We start from the raw sequence: 24,445 nt of genomic DNA, 5'->3' as shown, positions 1-24,445 counted from the left end.
CTTTTACTAAAGATTTCCGTGGAGAGAAACAGGCACGAGTGTCGAGGAATTTTTTGAGGCTCTGCTTCGGCGGAGCTGCCCATGGCTGGTTAAAAGCAGATTTATTCTTATTAAAAGATCTTCCATTCTACTCCCCAGCGTCCTGTTGAAGGTCCGGGCTGTTCTCCGCGGTCGTGCCTACCCTGTGGCCCTGCCCTGTCTCTTTGGCGGACAAGAGCAGGGCGCTGGGGGAGGCTGGGTGGGCAGCGGGACCTCCCGCCGCGCTGCCCGGGCCGGCCCCTGTCGCTGCCGTCACCGCTGCGGGACCGGTACAAGAGCCAGGACCGCCTCGGCGGCTCCGCCCCCTCCTTCCGTCTTGCCTGCGCCCTGGGGCGGCAGCGGCGCCTCATTACCATGTCCCTCTTTAGCATATTTCGATTTGCATACCCAGGGTGCACCGCGCCAGAGCAGAGCCCCGTCGAGCCCGCTCTGCGCCCGTCGCCACCCGGTTCACCGCCGTGTCCGCGGCAGGGCAGGCGCAGCGGCGGCACCGGAGCTCGGCCGGGCCGGGCCAGGCCGATGGCGGCGGGGCGGGCGGTCGCCGTGTGCTGGGTGCCGGCGCGCGGCGGTGGAGCGGCGGCGGCGGGCAACATGGGGCATACTCTGGTTTCTCTTCAGAYCGTATAAATCTTTCGCCTTTTACTAAAGATTTCCGTGGAGAGGAACAGGCACGAGTGTCGAGGAATTTTTTGAGGCTCCATTTCGGTGGAGCTGCCCCAGTGCTGGTCAAAAACAGAAATAAGTCTTAGTAATGAGTCTGATGAGATGATGTGCTCTGCAGCAGCGCCTGGCCCCATGGCAGGTAGAGGGCGGCTGTCGCTGCTCTCTGGACCCTGCGTGCCAGCAGGGGGCGCCCTGGCTGCCGGCTGCTCTCGCTGCTCTCCCGGCTCCGTGTCCCGGCAGGGCGCCCCTGGCGGCCGGTCACTCTCCCTGCTCTGAGGCGTCGGCGCCGTCGCGGCCCGACGGTCGTTAGACGGGCGGGGCGGCCTCCTTAGTGTCCCTCATTAGAATTCCCTCATTAGCATACCCAGGCTGCACCGCGGCAGCACCGCGCCGGCCCCGTTACGTTCCCGTTACGGCCCCGCTGCCGCCTGCGGGGCCGCTCGGGCCGGGGCGGCGCCGCGAGCTCCGCGCGCCCGCGGCGGGGCCGGAGCGGCCGGGCGGGGCCGGCGGGGCCGGGGGTCGCCGCGGGCTGGGGGGCGGCGGGCGGGCGGCGCTCGCTGCGGTGCCGCAGGGCGGTTCATACTCTGGTTTCTCTTCAGACCGTATAAATCTTTCGCCTTTTACTAAAGATTTCCGTGGAGAGGAACAGGCACGAGTGTCGAGGAATTTTTTGAGGCTCTGCTTCGGCGGAGCTGCCCATGGCTGGTCAAAAACAGACTATTGTTTGAGTACCTACAGCATGCAGAGACACGTGTCCTACTCTAGCTCCTCCAGGCTGCACGCACCGACCTTCCGTCCCACGCATTCATGTCCCTGGCCCCGCTATCCCAGTACCCTCCCGACAGCCACCCTAGTGCCCTCCTGACAGCTGCCGGCGGGGCACGGCCTGGGCCAGTTCTGGCTCCTGGCTCCGCCCGGGGGGTAGCAGCAGACCAGAGCAGCCTTTGGAGCACCCGATCCCGACAAACGGTTCCCGCTACCGAGGCGGTGCCCGCGGGACGCGCCACTCCCCCCCTCTTCCAGCCGATCCCCCGAGCGCTTCTGCGGTCCCGCAGCGCAGCCTCTTAGCGGCCCCCGCCGCGCCGGACTACAACTCCCGGCATGCTCTTGTGCCGGGGGGCCGCGGGGCCCCATTCCTTGCTGCCGGGAGCTGCAGTCCGCCGTGCGCGCAAAGCGTGCCGGGAGGCGTAGTCCGTCCCGCCGCGCCGGCGCTTCCCGGCAGGCCCCGCGGCACGCCGCGCGCGGGGTTTAAATCGGCGGCGGTTGCCGGGGCCCGGTCTTAGCTGCGGCCGCGGTGGGGACGCGCCCGCCCGCCCGCCCGCGCGCTGCCTCCCTGCTCGCCGCGCCATGGACCCCCGCCTCTGCCGCCACATGTGCCCCGGCCGCGTCGTCAACATCCAGCGGAGCAACGGTGAGGGGGCGGCGGGACGGGCGGGGAGCGCGGGGCACGGCGCGGGACTCACCCTGCGCTCTCCTAGGCCTCATCCACACCGCCACGATCCGCGCGGTGAACGCCGAGCGCCGCACCGTGTCCGTGGAGTGGTCCGAGGGCAGCTCCGTCAAGGGCAAGGAGGTCAGTGCTGCTCTTTGGCTCCACTGTGCATTGCTGTGTTTTTCCTTTTGTGTTTTGCTTGTTGCTCACTGTGCACTAGCAATTTTGCACGGGGAAAGTGTCACTCAGCGTGACACGCGGGGGCTGCAACCCAGGTCATGCTGGCACTTGAATCATGTCTTGGTCAGTGCTAGTCAGAAGTGTCACAGCGAAACACAGAGTTTGGGGTGTGGGGGTCTTGTGCTGCACCTGCCACATTAGTATTGACTTTCCCCCTTCAGGTCAGACTAAGTCTTCCTTGTAGCAGGTCAAGACAAAAGGAGTTAGTAAAAGTGTGACTGTTCAGCTGGTATATTGAGCTAAGTCTGATTTCTAAAACCTCCTTGCTAGCGCACAATAAAATAGCGTGTGCGGGTGGTGGGGAATGCAGAAATCCAGGGCTCTTGAGGGCGATGCAACTGAAGACCTGCCGCTTAGCCTCTTCTGGAGAGCCAGACAACGTGTTTGTCCTGCCAGTTACCCTGGGACCTTATGTAGGTTAGAGCTCAGGTAAAGTCTTCTGTCACTGACTAGTTCTTTGAGTTGGTCTTGTGTCATTTGTGTGCTCACTACATTCAAATATGCAATGCTGTCAATATAACTGAATAAATTCAGTGTGGAATTATAATGCCTCTGAGAAGAGGCTGTTCACAATATAGCAGCAAATGTGCTCATGCACTGTCCTCATAAGTGTATTTCTGAACAGTTATTATTTCTGTATAAAATCACATTTTATAGGTAGCAATTATGCCTCTTGCATGAGAAAGAGATCACCTTTTATGGCGCTCACTTGCTTATTTTTGCTCTTTGCATGGACTTTCCTTTTAATCAAATCAAAGATTACTTCAGGACTTAAGCACATCCTGGTGTGATTTTTGTGCTGCTTTGACTGTAGGCGAATTCCAGTGTAAGCTGCTGCAAAACTAGGATTTTAGTACTAGAATTTAGAAGTTTAGGTTTGAAAGACCAAAAGAAGCGATGGTGTTTTTTGTGTGTGAGGTTGTCCTTGCCAGTCTGCCTGCCGGTGGCTCTGCTGCCCTGGTTGTTGTGGCAGTGCCTTTCCAAGTGCAGAACGCAGGATTATGACTTCACCGGAGGGTCACGCAGAGGCTTCCAGCTGTCCTTAGGTGAAATTGTTTCCAATAGCAAGGGAAAATGTAGGTGACCAGACATGCCGTGGATTTAATGCCGAATTCTGCATTTTCCAAGGTGTAAGTAGTTCTTTGAAGTTTATTTTGGCAAGTGCAATTGCCCAGGAAACCTTTAATGCTCTTCTTGCACAGAAGTCAGAGCAGCTGAGATTTACTAAGATTAGCTGTAAGGGATTAAAGCGCTTGATGCCAAATGTGCTTTGCCTCTCTCTCCATAAGAGCTCCATGGCTCCTGCAGAGCTGTGTGCTGTTTGGCAGATGAGGGTAAATGGTCCAACTAGCCCATTTCTTTTAGCGTGCTCAGGTGTATGAGACTCTCCACAGGGAATATGGACTACCTTGTTGGTCAGGTCAATTTTAAGCTAACATCGGGCAAGCAGTGGGTCAGGTTTGTTTGCCTAAAATGAAGCTCAATGCAAAAAAAAGGCTGTAAGCAGTTGCAACAACATTTCATTCTGTAAAAAATCTTGCTTCTGCTGTTGCAGATTGACATTTGCGATGTGATAACAATAAATCCTGAGTTAGCAGAAGAAATACCATCTGCAGATGTGAAAGAAAATCTTCCTCTGCAAGAAAATATAGCTGTACAGGTAAGTGCTTTTACGTACTTTAGTCTTTCCTGAGTGTCAACAGCAGCAGGCTGAAAAACAAGTGTTATAACACAATCATTTTCAGAGTTTGAGGTCTCTAACTTGTGTTCTATCTTATAGCTGGGTTTTGGTCAGAAAGCCTTTTTGTATTAATGTTGTCTTTTAGGCTTGTGCTAAGTGTTTATGACTTATTCTGATTACTTATAGCACTCCTTTCTTTCTTCCTCCAGAAACGCAGAACAACCCTTTCAAAAATTCCTGCTCCACGTGAAGGTGAGCAAACATTCTTTCCCCTGCTATGACCACATGAAATAGAGGGTGTTTTCAGTTCTAGCCACCACATTGTAGTCAAAGGCATCCTATTAAATGAATATTCTGAGCATGCTGGTTTGCACAAACATTCTGGACTCCTGAGTGCAGACCTGTGCCAGCAGATTGCTGTCGTGTTCTTGTGAGCTGGGGTTTGTTGATGTGTTGCCCTTTTTTATAGCATTGCTGCAGTTCTTCCCTTGACGCTCTTCTAAGTGTCACTAAGCAGATCCTGTTGGCTTGGGTTGTGAAGTTTCATATGGAGTTTGGCTAATGCCACAGACAACAGAAGGTGACTGACACTAATTAAGATAAAAGAAGTGTCAGAATGAGAGTGGAAAGGGCAGAAAGAAATACTCATGACAAATCATTATCTCATCTTCAGACAGTCCCCCTAGGCAATAGCTAGAGCTTTACTCCTGGAGATGCTTCAGACTAGGCACCTGAAATGTTAGCTGGTGTGCTACAGCTCACCGAGTGCTTGTCAGGCCAACAGTTTCAGCAAAGCCAGCACAGAATTTTCAGACATCTGAAAGGGTGGGACTGCTGAGGAATTGCTTTGCTTGAGGTGTCAGGAGCTGGAAAACTCCCATCTTCTCTATTTTCTCTTAACTTTGTTGACTTGTGGCTTTTTGTGAGTTGAAAATAGCAGCTAACTTAAATGATGCTGAGGCTTAGTGGTGACAGAGTTAATGTACACTCTTAATGTATCCGTTGTCAGAACTTGTGTTTTTCCATGTAAGTGGTCTGTAACTGCTGATTTTCCTGCCCCTTGCATGTGATGCTGGAGAGGGAACATGGTACCAGAAGACAGTACAGTTCCCTTTCTGAGAGACAGGAATAGTCTGAGAAACTTGATCTAGTATAGAATCATGTTTGACAGATCATCCTGATCCTTCTCAAATCCAGGGAATTATCCATAAATTTGAACTGGCTACAGAAGTGTCTGCTTTCTGTGAACAGGTCAGTTGATGGAACTGGGCAGCTAACTGGTGAAATAAAGGAGTTTTAATCCAGTAACTGACTGATAGAAAAATGTCATGAGAGGTCACTGCTTTCCTAAAATGTAGCTTCTAGCTGCAAATCTCAAATGCCTCTTGCCTTTGCTGCAGGCACACTTGTCCCCAAAGACCTGTTCACAGGACACAAGGGAAGCAACATGTTCAGTGTTCCTCAAATATTATTAAATCCTTTGAGTGACAGGGAATTTCTGTCCTGTTGTAAACTCTATGCTGCACTAATTAGAAAATTAACATTGGCTTCAGTAATAACAGATATCAGGAGGTATCTGTTTCCATCTCAGCATGTTGTGTACTGCATCGAGCTCCTCGGGAAAGTGGGGGCAGCAGTAGTAAACAGTGCTTCAAGAGTTAACTGAGAAACAACTACTGCTTAAGTTCTCCAACTAAATTCTGGAAGATGCTGTGTATTTCCTACCACAAGAATTACTTGAAACAAACCCATTTAGATGCAGCAAATCCTTCAGTTGGTCTAAGGCACTGTTTCGTTCAGGAAAAATGCTGCTGAGTTTTGTCCCTAAAGTTGCACCTTATGTCTCTGCGTCAGATCAGAAGATTCCAGGTAAAGACTTAATAAATACATAAGTGCTGAATTTCATGGGCTATAAGGAAATTTTATGGGTTTTTAAAGAATTTGATCCAGAATGGGAATTAATCTGTGGTAAATTAAAAAAAAAAAAAAAAAAAAAAAAAATCCCAAGGAAATCATAGAGATTAATTCTGAATAAATTATTGTGATTGTTAGAGGTGATGGTAGTTCTGATATTCATGCTGCACTTCAGATTTTTTTCATATCATATTTGCTTTCTGTACATGGAAAACCATGTTCTGATCTCTTCATCCAGAAGCTTTGCAATTGAGTTTGGGCAGGGATTTGGTCTCAGAGAAATAAAAAAAAAATATACTTCAATAAGTGACTACAGAGACTGCCAGCAAAATGAACCTTTCTAAAGATCTGTAAGATTTTTGAACTGCCTCTTTTGGTTGCTGAGGTTCTGGAACCACTTTAGCAGCAAATCCTTAGTGCTATCTGGACTATACTTTGCTTTTTTTCTAGTTGTACATTTTGTGATCACTTTTTACTCACCTGCCTTCTCAGCTTTGCTTCACCCTGTACTTTGTTAATTTACCTGAGGAGTGGAAATGGTCCTTTTAACAACACCATGGTGCCTTCTGTTCTATGCTTGTGTTTGATGTACAACACTAACCTCAAGTTTCTATCTCCAAAGGTCTGCGTGGCCGTTCCACCAGGATGTCTGTTATCACAGAGTCTCAGAGCAATCACCAGGAAAATGAGATGGAGGTGGATCCCTGCACTTCTACACAAACCAGAAACAATTCAGCAATTCCTAGTGAGTGCAGAAAGCCCAGAATTGTTAATATGAAGACACCTAAATATGTATTTAATTAGGTAAACTGTAGCCTAAGAAAAGGAGCAACTCTCTCTGTCCCACCCTTCCCTCCCCCAGCTCCTTCAGATCTAAAGAGAGAGGCTAAGAGGTCTCTGATAAATAAATATCCAAAGCTTCTTCCTGAAGGGATTTTCAAAGGATCCCAAAAATAAGAAGACATGTTCTGCTAACCAGAGTGGCAGTCATGCACATGGATGGACATGGTATCTGTTTAGCAGCAAAAAGGGGCATTTGCACCGCTGGAAGTGGGAAGAAGTGTCTTAATGCTGCTGATTATGTGCTCTGCAACCTTTCCCATGCAGGAGCCTGATGTGAAGGGCACTTGATGCTCCTTTCTCCCAGCTGGGGGCCCTTAGTGTCTAGGATGGGAGGGAGGTTAAAAACTTACTCAAGAGGATATTATCTTAAGACAGCAATAACTTGAATTTTTGGAGTGCCAGACTGCTTATGAATTTGAGCAGATTAAAAGCTTATTAACAGGCTTATTATTCCTTTCCTTTCCACAGTCATATTGAGCTCTACAAATTATAAAATTATTCTTGGTCTTTAGGATCTAATTATTGTCTTGGATCCCTCTTCTTTCTGCAGCTGGCAGGACCAGGGCTAGCAGGCTGAGCTGTGTCCCAGAGCCTTCCCTGACAAATGAAAATGGAAACACAGAGGAACATCTGCCTCCTGCTAGAACGAGCTCTTCATCAAACCCAGGTAATGAGGAGCAGTGCCTGAAAACTGACACACTGGTCAGCAAAGCATCTCAGTGACTGCTGCTCTGTACATTCAAAAGTTAAAAGGTGGATTTAAAAGTAGGTTAAAGTTCAGTCTGTAAGTTCAATTTTGAGTATGTTTTAAATATATAATCATATTAAAGGACCATCTCCTCAGAAATACTACTTTTACTTCAGAGTAATGGTGTGTGTTGCTAGCTGGCTTCTATAGTTGGCACATAGGCCTTGAAAAAGAAGACTATAAAACTACTGGAATCAATCATCCTGAAGATTTTTTTTTCTTGTAAAAGTTAGTCTCTCAGTAACATGGCAAAGCTGGAAATATTTGGAAAATGCTGTGCTTATAATGTATGAAGTGAAAATTTAATATAAGGAAACATTTTGATTTTTATCTAGTTCGGAGAAGGTCTAACATTGTGAAAGAGATGGAGAAAATGAAAAACAAGAGAGAAGAAAAGAGAGCCCAGATCAGTGAAATCAGGACAAAACGTGCACAGGTGGAGTATTCTCTACAACACACTAATAAAAGGAGATTCTGTGGGATAATATATTCCCGAAGTCAAACTAAATCATATTTTGGACACAAGTGGAAAGATAGAGTGGCAGGCTTTGCTTTTCCTGTATTTAAGGATGGATTATTTCTAGATCCAGAAAAATCTGAATCTTGCTGCCTTTACATTAAAAAAAAAATCCAGATTGTGTGCAGTTGACTGTTTAACATGCTCTGGTATGTATTTTTTTTGTGCAGGAGTTTGATAGCAGCTGTCCAAATTGGGAATTTGCACGGATGATCAGAGAATTCAGAGCAACTTTGGACTGCCAACCAATATCTATAACTGACCCAGTAAGTAAACTTTGAGGCCACTGACTGCTGCATCTGCATATTCTGATTATTTTGTATTCCAGGTTTTGGCATATAAGCAAACGAGGGCGTTACTGCTCCACAGAGACCCTGTGTGGATGTTGTGATTGAGGCACACAGTGGCAAATGAAGTCCCTTGCTTTGCTCCTCTTTCAGGCCATGCTGCCTTCCATTATTTTGTGCGCATCACTAAGAGGTGGCCCTTAAACAGTTATGGAATGGTACCATGGGTGGCACCACCAGTGCTTTCCAGTTTGTAACGCGTAGAGTTACGCAGCGGTTTAGTCTATTTTAGGTATATGTATGAATCAGATAAAGGCAGACTACACTAATGGAGAATATTACCATTCTTAAGTTAATTCTTGAGTAACTCTGAACTTAAAGCAAGAAGCAAAAGGTGGAGGCCAAAAATTGAGTGTAGGGTAGGGATGGAATCAGAGCAATGGGATGGCTCTTCAGCTCCAGAGATGGCATTGTTTAATACTAGAAACAGCCAAACAGGGAAGTAGTTTTTGGCTACTAAAACCTTGTAATGATCAGTAAAAATGAGAACACTTATGTTCAAAAAAAAGGAGCTGCTGACTAGCTTGGTACACTAGGTGGTTTCCACATCTGCATTGCACTTGGCTGAGAACCAGCTGGTTGTACAGAATTGCTGCATGACAGGAGATGGGTTTTCTTTACCTTTCTACCTCAGCTAGTGAGATAAATATTTTTCAAAGCTCTGTAACTGGGCTGAAGAAATATCTAAGTTCACTTTATCACTTAAACTCCAGGACAACATATCATCTGATATGTTGGGTGTGCTATTTATGGTTAAATTGTTTTTATTGTTTAGAGTTCTTTTGTATTGAATTAACTTTACAACTTAAATCTCTGCATGAGTGGCTAACTGATCTATAGCAGAGGAGCTCTAATGAATATGTAGAAAGGTAGATATGAGGGAACCCTGATTTTTTTGGTCTCCCTAGTGCTAATGGATGTGGATGTAAGCAGGAAGCAATTACACGTGTTTTCTCACTTTTTCTTAGATGGAAGAACATAGGATTTGTGTCTGTGTCAGGAAACGCCCTCTAAATAAACAAGGTGAGTGTACTGGCAGGACAGCTGTGACTTGGAGCTGTTAAGACATTGTCTATTCATGTTGACAATGAGTCTTTTCGTTAACAGAACTTCTAAAAAAGGAATGTGATGTGATCACTGTTCCCAGCAAGTGTGTCCTGCTGGTGCACGAGCCAAAGCTGAAAGTGGATCTAACAAAATACCTAGAAACCCAAGCATTTAGATTTGACTTCTCCTTTGATGAATCTTCTTCCAATGAAATGGTATACAGGTAATGCTCTCTTCCTAGGAATGAGTTATAAGATAAAAGCACAGATGTCTAGCCCAATGGCATACTTGCTTAAACTGCCACCTGAAGTATATGCAAAATGTACTTTGGGGAAAAGTATTCACTGAAAAGTGTAAAGCTGAGTTTTGGTGTGACCTTGATTTCTTAAAAATTTGCTTTTATTGGCCTTTCAAAGTATTATCCTATGCCTCCTTAGGAAAAAAAAATATGAATCTGAGTGTGAATTAAGTTTTATCTGTTTTTTACCTTCTGAATCTCCAGGTTCACTGCTAGGCCTCTTGTACAGACTATCTTTGAGGGTGGAAAAGCAACATGTTTTGCATATGGCCAGACAGGCAGTGGCAAGACACATGTAAGTTATTTTCCCTAAGGTCTCAATTTTTCTTGCTTCATCTAAAGTGTATTTAAGCTCCTTGAGATGCTGATAATTAATAGGTCTGCATAAAGATTGCATAAGTGTATTGAATTGTTTTGATTGTCTTAGTTATTTTGTAAATGGTTTAGTTATAATTATGTATTTTAAATATTATATAAATAGTTATTTTGTAAATAGTTCATAATCTTTTTTTCTGTAGAATATTAGCACATTTCCTCTGGAGTTACAAGGAAAATAATACTAAATCATTCACAGTAGGTTTACTGAAGACTTAAAACTAAGTATGTGTTGAGGATGTGTTAAGAGTCAAGACTATTACAACCGCATCAAACTGATGCCTCTAATTTCAGTCTGCAAAATACGAGTATTTAGGGCTTCTAAGATGGATGAAAATATTGTCTATATTGTATTTTGACTTTAGAGGAATTCCAAAAACTTGATTGGGTATATAAGAATAAGCCTCATTTAGAGAGTGGACAATTAACTGGTCTGATAATAGCTGCGAATGGGTAGTTACTCACTTTTTTAACCACTTCTACCAGTCTAAAAGAATTAGAGACTTTTCTCGAAGGTGTTTGCTGAAAACTAGGAGTTTTCAGCAACTCGTCTTGTTTTTAATTTTGGCCTTCCACAAAGACCACTGGAAAAGGCTCTTCCCTCACACCATGACATAGGAGCCAGTTCTGTTCTTGTCCTACAAGAAGCCTTTACCTCATACCACAGTGATCTCTACTGGACTAGACTAACCTGTTACCTTCTAGCATTAAACACAAGGTTTAGTCAAGGAATTTATCTTGTTAATGTTTTGCAGTGAGCTGCAGGATTTATACATACCTGTATGAAGATTAAATTTTCATACTACCTGGAGATTTTTCTAGTAATAAAAAGCTTTCTCCACTTTATTTTTAACAAAGGCTGATAAATATGCCGATCTGACACAACCTTGAAACATTTAAATCACAGGCAAGAAAGCTACTCTTCTGATTCTAGAGCACAGAACCAGCTTTGGCTCTTGAAACTAGTGATACCTCTTAAACCCTGGTAGATTGAAAATGTCTCCTGTTGGGTCTGAGAGTTTTTTTAAACTCTTCTTAAACTAGTCTTGTAAATGACTCCTTGTTTAATATTAAAAATGTTAGAGCAAGCGACCAGGATAACAGTAGCTAAAGTCTTTTGGAGACTGAAAGTATTTAGGAATACTTTTAGGAAAAAAAGCTTCTCCTGTTCTAGAAGACAGATGTGTTTTGATACCATGCAAGTCAGTTTTTTTGCAAGCAGTAGCAAATCTAGCACCTAACCAATTAGTCTGTTTGGTTTTACTGCCAAGGCCATGCATTTCTTGGAGGAACAACTCCTTTGAACTCGCACAGAGAGTCAGCACTGCAGAGCCTTACAGGCATGCAGCTGCTGCTTTGCATAGCCTCTGTCATCTTTCTGAAGTGATATGGAAGCGCAAAGCTGACTTTATCCTGAATTGCACTATGTTGCAATAATCCTACTGACATTCAAACTTGTAAATGATGACTTGTTAGCATGTTCTCAGGACTCAAGGTAACCTGCTTTGCCTGAGCTACACCCTCCTGCAGTGATGGCCTTTCTCTTTGCAGACTATGGGCGGAGACTTCTCTGGGAGAGCACAGAATGCCTCAAAGGGGATATATGCTTTTGCATGTAAGTTGATTCTTCTTTAGATATATGAATCAAAACTGTGCTTTTCCTTAGACAATAAAGTCTGTTTCTTTATAGACGCTCAAAGTATTCCCAAGTAAAAGCATTTGTGCTTTCACCAATAAGTAGTGGAGTTTACGTAGGAGGTATGACTACTTAGTTATTACCAAGTTCCACAAACAACATTTTCTGTCTAGCTTGTAAGGTCAGCCTGCTATCAAACACAAACTCATCAAAAGATATCTATTTTTGAAACAAATGGACATATCTTCTAGTTTGATGCTTACCAGGCTGCACTACTTGGTTTTGATTACTTCTGTTTCATTTTTTTTTCTCAGCTAAAGACTGTGTTTGGAAATTCTTGACTTAAATGAAGCAGGAGACTACCCATTTCTGATATAAAGCTTGCTATATGTATTTGTATATTTCCTATTTATAATTCTGATATACTTTTTTCTTTTAAGCATTACATACAAAAAAATTCCTAGCACATATAAAAGGCTTTCAGACAGCAAATGCTTTTAGAAGTTCCTCCTCGCAATAATGCCTAGTGAAGCACAATGAATCCTGACCTCTTCTTTTGCTTTTGTAAGGCATATTGTGAAAACAGCCTCTGCAGTGAGGCTGTTGAAACAATGAAAATTGCTTGATAGTCCCTTACAAATGAGCTGTTATGACCTGGCCCTGAAAGAAAACTTTTGCTTTTGAGCTTAAAAATGTGAAGTCCTTTAATCATGACAGGTTGCACTGGATCTAGCCAATGGACCAGCTAGTATGGTGTTTTGGTTCCAAATGGTGAGAAATGGAGATGCTTAGGGAAGAGCATCTTCTAGGCAGTCTGCAAGAAGCAGTTCAAGGAAATACATGACTCTTCAAGCCTGTCCAAAATAAAGGCATATATCCTAATGTCCTACCAAAGAGCAGATAATGTACTTGTACTGACAAAACTTGACCAGCAAGCACTGCTGTCTACTGGTGACCTTAGAAGTAGAAGCTTCCATTTCCCTCCCAACTGTGTCCTCAGCCTCTAGATGAGGATGCTGCTGAAGCTGTTTACCACATGGTAGGATGCCTGTCATTCAGTTACTAGACACTGCCTTATTGCAGAATTCATCTGAAAGGTGTTCCAGCAGCAACTAAAACATGTTTTAACCTAGTTAAACTTTTCCCTTTTCTTTGCTAGCACAAGATGTCTTCCTTCTCCTAAGCCAGCCCAGGTATAGGAATCGGGATTTGGAAGTCTATGTGACATTCTTTGAAATATACAATGGGAAGGTATGTTTTTCATTTTTGCTTGATTTCTTTGACTGTGCTTGATAAGTAGCTGAATGAACCTTATTTTTATCTTCTGGCATGTCTAGAACTGAATTGGATGGGCATGTTAAGCATGTGCTGTTTTGGCATTAAATTTCTATAAAGACAGCGCAAATTACACTAAAAGACTGCATTTAAATTTGCCTTGATCTCACTGCCTGAATACAGGTGTTTGACCTCTTGAATAAGAAGACAAAGCTTCGAGTTCTGGAAGATGGCAAGCAGCAAGTCCAGGTGGTTGGCCTCCAAGAGAGACAAGTTGGCTGTGCTGAGGATGTCATCAGAATGATTGAGATGGGCAGTGCATGCAGGTTTGGTTCCCTAAAATCAGCATGGAAACTGTTCTGTTGAGTTACACTCGATGTCTGTAAAACATGTAACTAATCCTGTAGCCTAGGCCTGTCACACTTTCAAAGAGGAGCAAGTCTATCAATACCTACAAACAGGCAGGCACTGCATGAAAGTCAGACAGTTGGAGAATAAAGGCAAGGATGGGTTTAGCCTTCCTTCCAGAGTGGCCATATGTCCTCACGTCTCTCTGGAGAAACCATTCACATGAGGAGATTGCTTGCACAAGTGATAGAGTATGCTCAGATCAACTCTTTGTATCTGCACTTTTAAGACTATCACCTAGTTGACAGAGGTACTGATAGTTCCTTATAAGAACAAGGAAGAGCATTTGTCCTCAGGCTACAGTTGCAAAAGTGCTTTGGTTTAAATGCAGGCCAAATGAGCTCTCCTGATAAGAAAAATACTGCAGGTCATGCAAGGATCTTGTCTGAAGAATCTTCGAGAGGTGGTGGTGAGGGACAGCCACAGACTCAGAACCCTGGCAGGTTGGCTGCAGGCTGTGGTTGGGGCAACTCCTGCCATACTGGTGTGTCTTTATCAAGGACTTCTGAACACCAAGTTTTTATTGGCAAATTTTACCTGCCTGAGAACTGTCTGAGAATTGGCAGAAACACTTCTTGGCTTCTGTATTACTTTGCATGTGCAGATAAGAACATCATAAAAGCTCACTCAGCACTCTGAATGTTTTTGGCTGACAAGCCATTCAAGAAATTTGTGTTTTTCACCCGTTCAGACTCTGCTTTCCCATCACAGTATCCTAGAAGAGCCTCCCTCTCAGAAGTGAGGATGCTGGGGAGGGGGCAGTGAACCTGCCAGCTTTGTCATGGTGAGGGTCACAGGGGAGGTTGTCAACTTGTAAACTTTAGCTGTGACTGGGGCAGCTGTAGTTGCTCATCAGGGCTTTAAGTGCCAAGCAGTTTTACTGGAGAGGGGCATTTACCATGATACTAAGGGCACTAGCACAGTTAATACTGTGAACTGGGGAACTTGCCTTGTTCTCTGTGTGGTGGCAGATGCCTTAGGAGAATGAGCTGGAGGCTGCTATGCTGCAGGGAGATGCAGTGCTGGAGTGGGGTCCTCCCTGGGAGCATGGTGGAGCTACCGGCCTCAAACACATGTGAGGCATTTGCAGTTACACAGGCACTCCAGTGCAGGCTGGCTCAATGGGGAATCAGCTTAAATAGCCTTCGTTCTTCAAAGTTGGGAGGTAGGTTCACCTATTTCTCACAGTAGTCCTTCTGCTCTTGCATCAAAGGTGATTCAATAATTCATGCAAATATAGAGTATTAATCTAGAGTATTAATCTTTTTAAATCAAGCATCTCAGGCCTTTTCTACTGTTGTCATGATCTGTTGTATGTTCTGTGACACAATTCTGATGCTTGTTTCATCTTTGCTATAGGACATCTGGGCAGACTTTTGCAAATGCCAGCTCATCCCGGTCCCATGCTTGTTTTCAAATCATACTACGCCGAAAAGGAAAAATGTTTGGCAAATTTTCCTTGGTGGATCTGGCTGGAAATGAGAGGGGTGCAGATACATCTAGTGCTGATCGGCAGACACGGATGGAAGGGGCAGAAATCAACAAGAGCTTGTTGGCTCTGAAGGTCAGCATGTACATGGGGAGAAAATGGTGGTAATCAACACACCGATCACTTATCTCCTAGGTTATCTGTTCTTTCTCTTTCCATGACAGAGAAAAATAAGAGCTAAAAAGATCCCAAATTTAAGCAACCTTGAAAGTGATCCACTTATAATGACTCCAGAAAAGCAGTATAGTATTATCAGGCCAGATGGTACAACAGCCATGGCAAACTTTGTTCAAGTTGTCTGTTTTCTTCATATTCTAGATAAAGCAGGTGTGACTGAGACAGTCAAATGCCTTGAGTATATTCAAAAGGCTATGATGGGCTTACAGAACAACAGTGGTGACCATTTTCCAGCCTGCTGGATTTACCAGCAGTTGTTTGCTAGTAGTTTGCAGAACTGTTTGAGAAGAGATGCAGACATTGCATTCATAAGAGTTGTCTTTCTCTAGGAATGTATTCGAGCCCTAGGGCAGAACAAATCTCACACCCCTTTCCGGGAGAGCAAGCTGACCCAAGTGCTAAGAGACTCTTTCATAGGAGCAAACTCGAGGACCTGTATGGTGAGTACGTGCATGGCACAGTCAAACCTGCACCTGCTTGAGAGCAAGCAGGTTAGCTGTATATGTCCCCTTCTAGGATGAGGGGATGTTGAAGCCTCAGAGTTTTGGTTTGCTGTGAAAACCAGTCAAGTCAGCTTCTTCCACTGACCATAGCCACTGTGACCAAAAGCCAGCAGACATGGTATTTACTGAAGCTTTGTTCTGTTTACAGATAGCAATGATTTCTCCAGGCATGAGTTCCTGTGAGTACACCTTAAACACACTGAGATACGCTGACAGGTAATGGCCTTTCTGACCTGGGGGTTCTTGTTGCAGAAGGGGTTTGGACTGTTCTTATTCTGATCAAGTTTGCTTGCTGTCATTTCCCTTGATGGCAGCTCAGAGGCTGAGTGCAAGTTTTGTTAGAGCTGATTTCCACAATTAACCTAGATTCTTTCTGCCTGAAGCATAATAGATTGCATTAAAACCATTATTAATTCCTCCTTCCTTCAGGGGAGCAGTCTTGCAGTGAGTTTACCTGGCCAAAAAAAGTCTTGAATAGCATTTTCTATGCCCCTTATTTTGCTTGTGGTCTGTGCTGGGTCCTATCTGTACATGTGTGCTAAGAATGCATCCCTGACCTGGCCCTATAGGTGAGAGAATTCACTGTGTCCTTGATGCATTTAATATGAGTTGGTTAGGAGGTGCCCACTTTTAGGTGGTGATTGTGGGATTTGAGTGCCCTATGGAATGTTTTCATTCCTTTTCTTTCTATATTGGAAGTGCTTTTGGTTGGTCACGAAAGAGCAAGTTGACATGTGGAAGACAGACAGCCTCTGTGGCTGCCTGTAGCATTGTGTACTTGGCTGTTTCTTGGCTGCAGAGGTCCTAGATTGATATGACTAAATAGGGCACTGAGACTAGCATCTAGCACCCCCTCCTGCGGCCCACTGAGTTTTCTGCCCCTTGTTTTGGGGGTGGTAATGTGAAACTTTTCTAATGAAACAAAATGTTTCCTGGTGAGGACTGATCAACTGCAATAACTGCTTGATGATGCTGCAGCCCAGAAACTGTTGACAGCAGAGTGACAGATGTTCCTGTTGCAGAGTGAAAGAGCTCAGCCCTCACAATGGAGCTGGTGAAATCCAGAATCATATGGAAACTGATAATGAGGAAACAGAAACCAGTGGAGAAGTCTTGAGTCTTCAACACAATGTATGTGTATGCAGTGGGCTGAACAGATATTGGAGCTGGTAACAGCTTGCTATTCTTACTTGGACTTCTTCTTGCAGCTTTCCAAGGATGAGGAGGAAGATCTTTCTCCCCACATGTTCAATTTCCGTGAGGCTGTGATTCAAATTGGTGAGCAGGAGGAGAAAGTTATAGAAGAGCTTAGAGAACTAAAACAGGTATGTGGAAGATGTGAGCTCTGCCTAAGATGCTTCCTACGTGTTGACGGTAGCTTGCCTTGTCTGAGCCAAGTGTTAATGGGTAGGCCATATTCTATAATGCAAGAACCACCTTTTCTTCACTGCCACCTTCTTGTTGTTTCCTGCCCAAGTAGCTAAATGGGCCCATTTTGCTGCTTGTGGCCAACCAGTCTCCCTTCACCTCCTACTAGTGACCTTCATTTGCTGCTAACGGGCACTGCTCTAATTCATGTGCCAGATGGGAAACTCAGTAAGTTCCTTCCAAAGAGTTTATTTCTCATAATGGCCCCTCTTTTGAAATGCAGAAAATGACTGAACTTGACTATCTCTTGGGAATGACTGAGCAGCCAGACTACGATCTCGAGACCTTTGTCAGCAGAGCTAAGTGCTTTGTAGAGGAAAGCTCAAGAAACATCATTAGTGTTGGAGGTATGTTAACATTTTTGGGGATAATGGTGACATGTACCTTCTAGAACAGGCACTAGCACTGCTATTAATGATTTCAAAGATCAGAAACTGGTATCAGCACAACCATGGGGGTTTGAGCTCCCAGTCCTCCTGATTAGCTTACCTTTCTGATCATATTACTAGGAGATCATAGGAACAGATTTGAATTGTCTTTTTGCCTGCACTTTACCAAGCAAAATTTTGACTAGTAACTTCCATTTGCTTTTCATTGCCATAGAGAACTACCTTCCCTTGAGCAGAAAACAATATCCACTATGAGCAGATACACTAAAGTCTCCCTGGCTGGTTATGTAGTTATATGGTTTTTACCTTTTGCCTTGGACAAAAACAGTGACTTTGAGAAATAGGTCCATGAGAACACTAGGGATTTACCAGGTAGGCCCACTGTTTCCACTTACATTTTTGTGGATATTGGGCCTCAAGACCTATCCACTTATAACTGGTCTGTCAGGCATATCCTCATAGGACATGTCTGTCAGCACCTGTGTGGTTACTTTAATATAGGGAATCACTGGATGTGTATCAAAATGCCTCCAACTGCACAGATCAAACCTGGTTTGGAAATCTCCCAGCTCTGTGCCAAAGGGATGTCAGCTGCCTCTTCCCTCTGCACTGCCTAAATGGCACTTCAGCAATTACAGCCTGGATATTTGCCTGTGAGGGTTTTTCAAATGATGATGAAAGGCAAAGTGAACTATTGTCAGGAAGAAGTAGTGATTTTTTCCAAAGGCCATAACTGCCCTCCCATCTTGGATGCAGCTTGAGAGCAGAGGTCTGGTGCAAGCAGCCTGCCACCCTCTGTGCTACTGACTGGTTAGATATGGTCCTCTGAGGTACTCAATGAATGGGTTAGTAGCATTTAGCTTGAATTATGCAAGCCTCAAGCTTGAAATTCTTGATGAGTAGGGGAAAAAAATGGAAGGCTTTGTGGATTAGACATGATCTGGTGCCAATTGAGATGTTCTTCCCTCTTTTTATTTCTGAGATGTTTACTTCCCTATGTGGCCCTTGCAGAGCCCTGCTGAACAGCTGAGACAGCTGGGCTTGTGAATTCAGCTATGGCATCAGTCCCCCTAACACTCCTGTTTTCCCTTTCCAGAAACATTAGAGGCCCTGGGAGTTGCCATGCAACTGGAAGAGCAAGCCAGCAAGCAGATGAGCAAGCAGAGGCTTCAGTAAATATAGCAAAATGTGGTTCACAAGCAATCTTCTGTATCTCTTGCATATGTCAGTGGTTTGTGTAACCCTTCTTTTAAATGTGGTAGAGTGTGTAGGTCAGGCGTGCCTGAGGCAGCAAAATGGCAGCCTCTCCCTAAGTGGCCTGGAATCAGGGTAGGTGGCAGAAACTCTGCTAGAAACCCTCACTGCAAGGCTTGGGGAGGAGGGGTTTGAGTCTGCCAGATGTCTAACACAAGTGACTACAGTCTCCTAATAACTAGATATGTGTATAGCTTTCTAGTGTACATACTATTTTTGGTTCCAGATGTGCTTGAAATGTTGCAAAATTGCAAGTCTGGCTTTTCTAGAAAGAAAATGGACTTACCTGTAACTGTAAAAAATCACTATTTTAAGAAGTTTGCTTGATAAATAAATGTTTCTGGATTTAATTAATTTCTATCTTATAAAATATTTTCTTTATTTTGCTGGAGTCTGGCAGCCCCTAAAGACTGGTTGGTGTTGTACAGGTGGGCTGGCTTATTGAGGAGTGTTTCTTTTTAAACTCTTTATATGTGTAATGTTCATATAAAAAATCATTCTAAATAAATGTTGTCTTTTAATTTTGGGATCTTGTGGGGTAGAACTTGCCTAGCAAGGGGAAGCAGGTGCCCTCGGAGACATTTTCTATCAGTTGCTACAGTTAAGAAGAGCTTAATATATTTTATGTGGTAACTTAGATTAGTGGCCAAGTGTGGAGGGTCCTCTTGATTCCTTTGGACCTCTGCAGTTTAACCTGAATTTGAAGGCAGCCTCATCTATTTTTCCTTCCAAGAAGGGGTGTAATAGTCCACATGCAATAACACATTCTGTAGTATACCAAAAAAACTGTATTTGAAGGCAAAGCTTACCTAGGAAGAAGCCTTTGCAAAGCAGGGCCTTCCTGTGTACTGTGTACCCCTCTGCTCTCATACCCACTGTCTTCAGGCAGGAGTTGGCCTAGGGTGGGGGAGACAGCGGCCGCTCCCCTCTGTGGTGGGTTCAGTTCTCTCCAGGGCTTGTCCCTGAAAGAACAAAACAGGCCTGGCCCTGGAGGCAGGATGCACCTCTCACCAGCACAAAGACCCTGGATCAAGGAGCCCCTTGGCTGCTCTGTGTTCTCCTCTGACCCCATCATGAGCCTGGGGCCTAGTCCCTGCCTGTGGTAAGGGGCTTGGAGATGCATTTAGTCTGAACTAAACCGTATACTTTTTATACTGACATGAATTAATAGGGAGGGGATGGAGAGGGGTCTTCCAGTGACGGAGCCTGGTTTTGCACACACCTTCAGTGGCTTGAAGTGTAGCCAGCTCCTGGGGGCTGTGCCCTCCCGTGGAGGCCAGTATTTCAGCCTGGAATGAATCCATTTTTGTGTACCATGTGTCAGGACTGTCCTGGAAGAGGCAGAGAAGAAGGTGGTGTTACTACCTTAGTGGGACCTGGGCAACCACCGGAGGCATGGGGCAAGTTACCCTGACAATAGCTGCCTTGGCCTCAATAGGGACTTGAGGCTGCTGAGTTTGGGGAATTCCTATCTCCTTGGCCCTTAGGCCACCCTCCTGACACACAAGGTCCCCATATCACAGCAGTAGCAGGAGTCCTTCCTTGCTCACTGAGGAGTGAGGTCAGAGTGACTGATCTTCCTGAACACTGGAACTGAAGATAAACATTACTAAAAGGACATCTTCGTACAAAAGGATAGTCTCTGGGATCTGATACAAGACTAGCTTTCTTGTGAAAAGTCCAAACCCTTACACAAGTTCTTAGGGCTATTTAAAAAATAAAATAAGGGAGGCATGTTTACCATAAATAGCTGGAACAGGGTGTCCCCCACTGCCAATCTCACGGTCTCCTCCACAGAAGGAAATGTGCGGACAAAATACTGCAACAGAACAGAAGGCTGCTGTACAGGCAGTAGGGATGTGAGTGTGTGGAGGGTGGGAGGTGGGACCCACATGTGGGTCCAGATGTGACCCTCTGAGCTATCTCTTCTGGCTCCTGTGCTGCTGCTGGCACTTCATGAACCCAGACTCAATTCCTCAAGGAAGAGGATGTGACATGTGGGTCCCTGGTCAAGCCTCACCTTGTCCCCACCACTCTCCCACAGTGCCAGTTCCCTTCTTCTTTGGACAAGAGAAAAATGGGGCATTTCAGTGAAATGATCTCAGCGAAGCAGCTGATAGGGGGTTCAGTCTGTTGGTCTGTGAGTGCCCCTTTCCCCTCTACCTGCCTGTTCCTTCCCCTTCCCAACTGCCACTGTGGCTGTTATGCAGGCAGGGCTGTGCTGAGGCAGGTGGCACACAGCTACTTTGCGAAGGAGAGTCACTCCTGCCTTTCTGATTAGCCCATTTCTGCTGTGCTTAGAAGCACCCTCCAGTGCAGGGAACCTTTGTGTTAAGGAGCTCTGGAAGAAGACCCCTCCCTCCTACAATGTCCTCCACCATCACACACCACCACACTCACCACCAAGGAGACGCTGGCGTGTCGCTGGCTGACCGCGTGATCCTGATTCCCCATGGCCACCATCAGGCTGTGCACCACTCCCAGCTGGATCAGCTCCTCTGCCACCGTGGCCGACTCCTTGGCTAAAATGCTGCAAGGGGATCAGGCATCAGCCCCCTCCCTGTCTGCGGGAAGCAGCTCACGACTAACTCCCACAGCAAGCAGTGGCTCCAGGCTGCACCTCTTACTGCAGAGCCTGGTGAGACCCCGGTGGAAAGGACGGGCTTTTCTTTCTACACTGTTCCCAGCGAGTGGCATTGTAGGGTAAGAGGCAGAGGTGGCTCAAAATAAGCGAGAAACATTCGGCTCTGCATGGACTGTCAATCATTTAACACGTAGCTTTGGTGAAAACAACTGGTAAATGATTGTCAGGAGTTTCCAAGTGGGGTCTGCTAAAGCCTAGCAAGTTTCCTATGTGAAGGACCCAGGACAGAGGTAGAAATACCCCCAAGATTGCTTCTGTGAGCCCATGCCCTGGAAGACACCCCAATACGCCTCCCAGCCCACTAAGGGCTTTTTGTCACCTGCTTTTGCAGGAGAAATGTTGTCACAGCACTATCTGGTGGACATTAAAGGGAATTCATTGGAAATGCACAAAGTTTAGCACAAAAGGCTGACTGTAAGGATTCTCCAGTCAGATACAGGCACTGGTTTCTTCCATTGAGTGGCTGATGTTAAATAATGGTGTTTCACTGCTTGCTGAGCTCACCAGATACACTGAGAGCGCTTGAAGCTTCTGGACAAAGAGGGGACACTGTGAATGCATGCACCAATGGCCTGATCCGAAGGGACCTTTCTTTAAAGTCCTTCTCAGTCTCTTGTGGGTTTGGCCCAGAGTTACTTACCCAATGGCTTTTGCAGCAGCTGCTTGCTGAATATACAGCAGCATGGGCTCTCTCAGGCAAGGCTGGGCTGGGTCTGCAAGAGGAACATTAGGAGGGTGAGAATGGTGCTTTGACAGGCTTTTCCTATGGCATGTTAGAAGGGAGAGAAGATGAGGTTACACTGTGAGTATGAAAGGAGGATAGTGGTTTTTTTTTTTTTTTTTTTGTTAAGAAAATGTGCCTCAGGGATGCCTGTGGCTTTGTATCATTAAGTGGTACGGCAAGGATCTATAGGCAAGGCACCCATAGCAACACAAACACGGTCACTGCAGCCTGTTCTGCTGAGTCAGGGAAGGAAATGCCCAGGGCTGGGGCTGTTCATCACCCTCACCCTGCAGACTCGAGGGGGTCTGAAGGTCTGCACTAGTGCAAAGGGCTGTCCGAGCTCCCATTTGTTTTACCACGTACTGCCCATTTCATGGCATTCACGTGTCAGGAGCCTTGCTACCCTCCTGACCTTGCTGGACATGGACTTTGTAGCACTGAACTACACAGTGTGCCCCCCCCCCCCCCCCATATTCCTGAAGGATGGTTGTGACCTAGGCACCCCTTGCTGCCATTCCCCTTGCCATGTGCGACAGCTTCCTGCATCCCCTCCCCTACAGAGACAGGAGGACCCATGAGCTTTGCAGAAGGAGGGAAGAGAGCACTGATGGAGGCACTGCTTTACCCAACCTCCATGGCCCTCGCAAACCACCACCTGCTGTGTGCCCGCCTGCTGCCTTCTTCAGCGTGTCTACCTTGGGCCGTTTCGCTGGCGAGGGCCAACGCCTCCTTCCTGGGTGGTGTCAGCAGCGCAACCAGGCCTTGGAGCAGGGCTGGCCGAACCTCGCACGCCATGAGGGCCCTCAGCAGCTGGATGGCTGGAGAGGAGAGGGAACCGTGTGAGCGGCTGCTCGGCTCAGGGCCTCTCACGAAGCGCCTCGGGGCCTGCCCACGTGTACAGCTCTTTGGGGGATGACCAGAACGTGCTGGTAAGAGGGGGACAGGGTTTTGACCCTCTTTTCAAGGCCTCCCACCGCAGTAAAGTAAGTACATAAATGAATAAATTATAAAAGGCTTGCAGGCACATGACCGGCGAGAGGGAAAGTGGTGGCAGCGGACCCTGCCCCGCCCCAGCAGCGACCGTTAGAACAACGGCTCTAACGGCTCTAACTGCCGGGTTTAACCCCAGCAGCGACCGTTAGAACAACGGCTCTAACGGCTCTAACTGCCGGGTTTAACTGCCGCGTCAACAGCGACCGCCCCAACAACGACCGTTAGGACAACAGCTCCCCTGCCACCGCGGCCCCTCTTAACTCGTGGAGACAGTCGCGGCTCAGAGCCGGTTGTTGGCTAAAATCCACAACTATAACGGCCGTTGCTCAATAAGTTCTGTTTTTGACCAGCTTTGGGCAGCTCCGCCGAAACAGAGCCTCAAAAAATTCCTTGACACTCGTGCCTGTTCCTCTCCACGGAAATCTTTAGTAAAAGGCGAAAGATTTATACGGTCTGAAGAGAAACCAGAGTATGAATCGCTCTAAGGCACCGCAGCGAGCGCCGCCCGCCCGCCGCCCCCCAGCCCGCGGCGACCCCCGGCCCCGCCGGCCCCGCCCGGCCGCTCCGGCCCCGCCGCGGGCGCGCGGAGCTCGCGGCGCCGCCCCGGCCCGAGCGGCCCCGCAGGCGGCAGCGGGGCCGTAACGGGAACGTAACGGGGCCGGCGCGGTGCTGCCGCGGTGCAGCCTGGGTATGCTAATGAGGGAATTCTAATGAGGGACACTAAGGAGGCCGCCCCGCCCGTCTAACGACCGTCGGGCCGCGACGGCGCCGACGCCTCAGAGCAGGGAGAGTGACCGGCCGCCAGGGGCGCCCTGCCGGGACACGGAGCCGGGAGAGCAGCGAGAGCAGCCGGCAGCCAGGGCGCCCCCTGCTGGCACGCAGGGTCCAGAGAGCAGCGACAGCCGCCCTCCACCTGCCATGGGGCCAGGCGCTGCTGCAGAGCACATCATCTCATGAGACTCACTACTAAAACTTGTTTCTGTTTTTGACCAGCACTGGGGCAGCTCCACCGAAATGGAGCCTCAAAAAATTCCTCGACACTCGTGCCTGTTCCTCTCCACGGAAATCTTTAGTAAAAGGCGAAAGATTTATACGATCTGAAGAGAAACCAGAGTATGCCCCATGTTGCCCGCCGCCGCCGCTCCACCGCCGCGCGCCGGCACCCAGCACACGGCGACCGCCCGCCCCGCCGCCATCGGCCTGGCCCGGCCCGGCCGAGCTCCGGTGCCGCCGCTGCGCCTGCCCTGCCGCGGACACGGCGGTGAACCGGGTGGCGACGGGCGCAGAGCGGGCTCGACGGGGCTCTGCTCTGGCGCGGTGCACCCTGGGTATGCAAATCGAAATATGCTAAAGAGGGACATGGTAATGAGGCGCCGCTGCC

At 46.8% G+C, this 24,445-nt stretch overlaps 2 protein-coding genes and 4 non-coding genes across 6 annotated transcripts in view; 3 read left to right on the top strand and 3 right to left on the bottom strand.

The window, feature by feature from the left end:
* Positions 1 to 637: 637 nt before the first annotated feature.
* LOC112943893 lies at positions 638 to 752 on the top strand. The gene has a single exon (XR_003248674.1). It is a non-coding gene; the product is annotated as a U5 spliceosomal RNA (small nuclear RNA).
* A 529-nt stretch (positions 753 to 1,281) lies between these two features.
* On the top strand, positions 1,282 to 1,396 carry LOC112943904. Its single transcript, XR_003248678.1, has one exon. It is a non-coding gene; the product is annotated as a U5 spliceosomal RNA (small nuclear RNA).
* A 653-nt stretch (positions 1,397 to 2,049) lies between these two features.
* On the top strand, positions 2,050 to 18,999 carry KIF2C (kinesin family member 2C). Its single transcript, XM_026033426.1, has 21 exons — positions 2,050 to 2,113; positions 2,181 to 2,275; positions 3,930 to 4,034; positions 4,265 to 4,307; positions 6,592 to 6,714; positions 7,363 to 7,479; positions 7,896 to 7,996; positions 8,248 to 8,343; positions 9,393 to 9,447; positions 9,532 to 9,694; positions 9,974 to 10,064; positions 11,696 to 11,759; positions 12,940 to 13,031; positions 13,239 to 13,381; positions 14,823 to 15,027; positions 15,459 to 15,569; positions 15,781 to 15,848; positions 16,655 to 16,763; positions 16,841 to 16,957; positions 17,284 to 17,407; positions 18,546 to 18,999. Exons 1-21 carry the CDS (start codon positions 2,050 to 2,052, stop codon positions 18,623 to 18,625), a joined length of 2,166 nt encoding a protein of 721 aa, XP_025889211.1. The 3' UTR covers positions 18,626 to 18,999.
* Positions 6,585 to 24,445, bottom strand: part of ARMH1 (armadillo-like helical domain containing 1) — a 21,305-nt gene continuing 3,444 nt past the window's right edge. The window contains exons 6-12 of the mRNA XM_026033437.1: positions 22,767 to 22,889; positions 21,988 to 22,060; positions 21,104 to 21,233; positions 20,445 to 20,522; positions 19,926 to 20,034; positions 19,513 to 19,665; positions 6,585 to 6,681 (exon numbers count right to left, since the gene is read on the bottom strand). Of these exons, the coding sequence (XP_025889222.1) occupies positions 19,643 to 19,665; positions 19,926 to 20,034; positions 20,445 to 20,522; positions 21,104 to 21,233; positions 21,988 to 22,060; positions 22,767 to 22,889 (536 nt within the window). The 3' untranslated portion in view covers positions 6,585 to 6,681; positions 19,513 to 19,642. The remainder of the gene's footprint in view (positions 6,682 to 19,512; positions 19,666 to 19,925; positions 20,035 to 20,444; positions 20,523 to 21,103; positions 21,234 to 21,987; positions 22,061 to 22,766; positions 22,890 to 24,445) is intronic.
* LOC112943898 lies at positions 23,423 to 23,537 on the bottom strand. The gene has a single exon (XR_003248675.1). It is a non-coding gene; the product is annotated as a U5 spliceosomal RNA (small nuclear RNA).
* LOC112943842 lies at positions 24,067 to 24,181 on the bottom strand. Its single transcript, XR_003248665.1, has one exon. It is a non-coding gene; the product is annotated as a U5 spliceosomal RNA (small nuclear RNA).

This window comes from Nothoprocta perdicaria, unplaced genomic scaffold, assembly GCF_003342845.1.
Source record: "Nothoprocta perdicaria isolate Ctin4 unplaced genomic scaffold, notPer1 scaffold_0, whole genome shotgun sequence".
Classification (NCBI taxonomy): domain Eukaryota; kingdom Metazoa; phylum Chordata; class Aves; order Tinamiformes; family Tinamidae; genus Nothoprocta; species Nothoprocta perdicaria.
The sequence above is the reverse complement of the archived record's forward strand: the minus strand, read 5'-3'. Positions and strand labels throughout refer to the sequence as shown.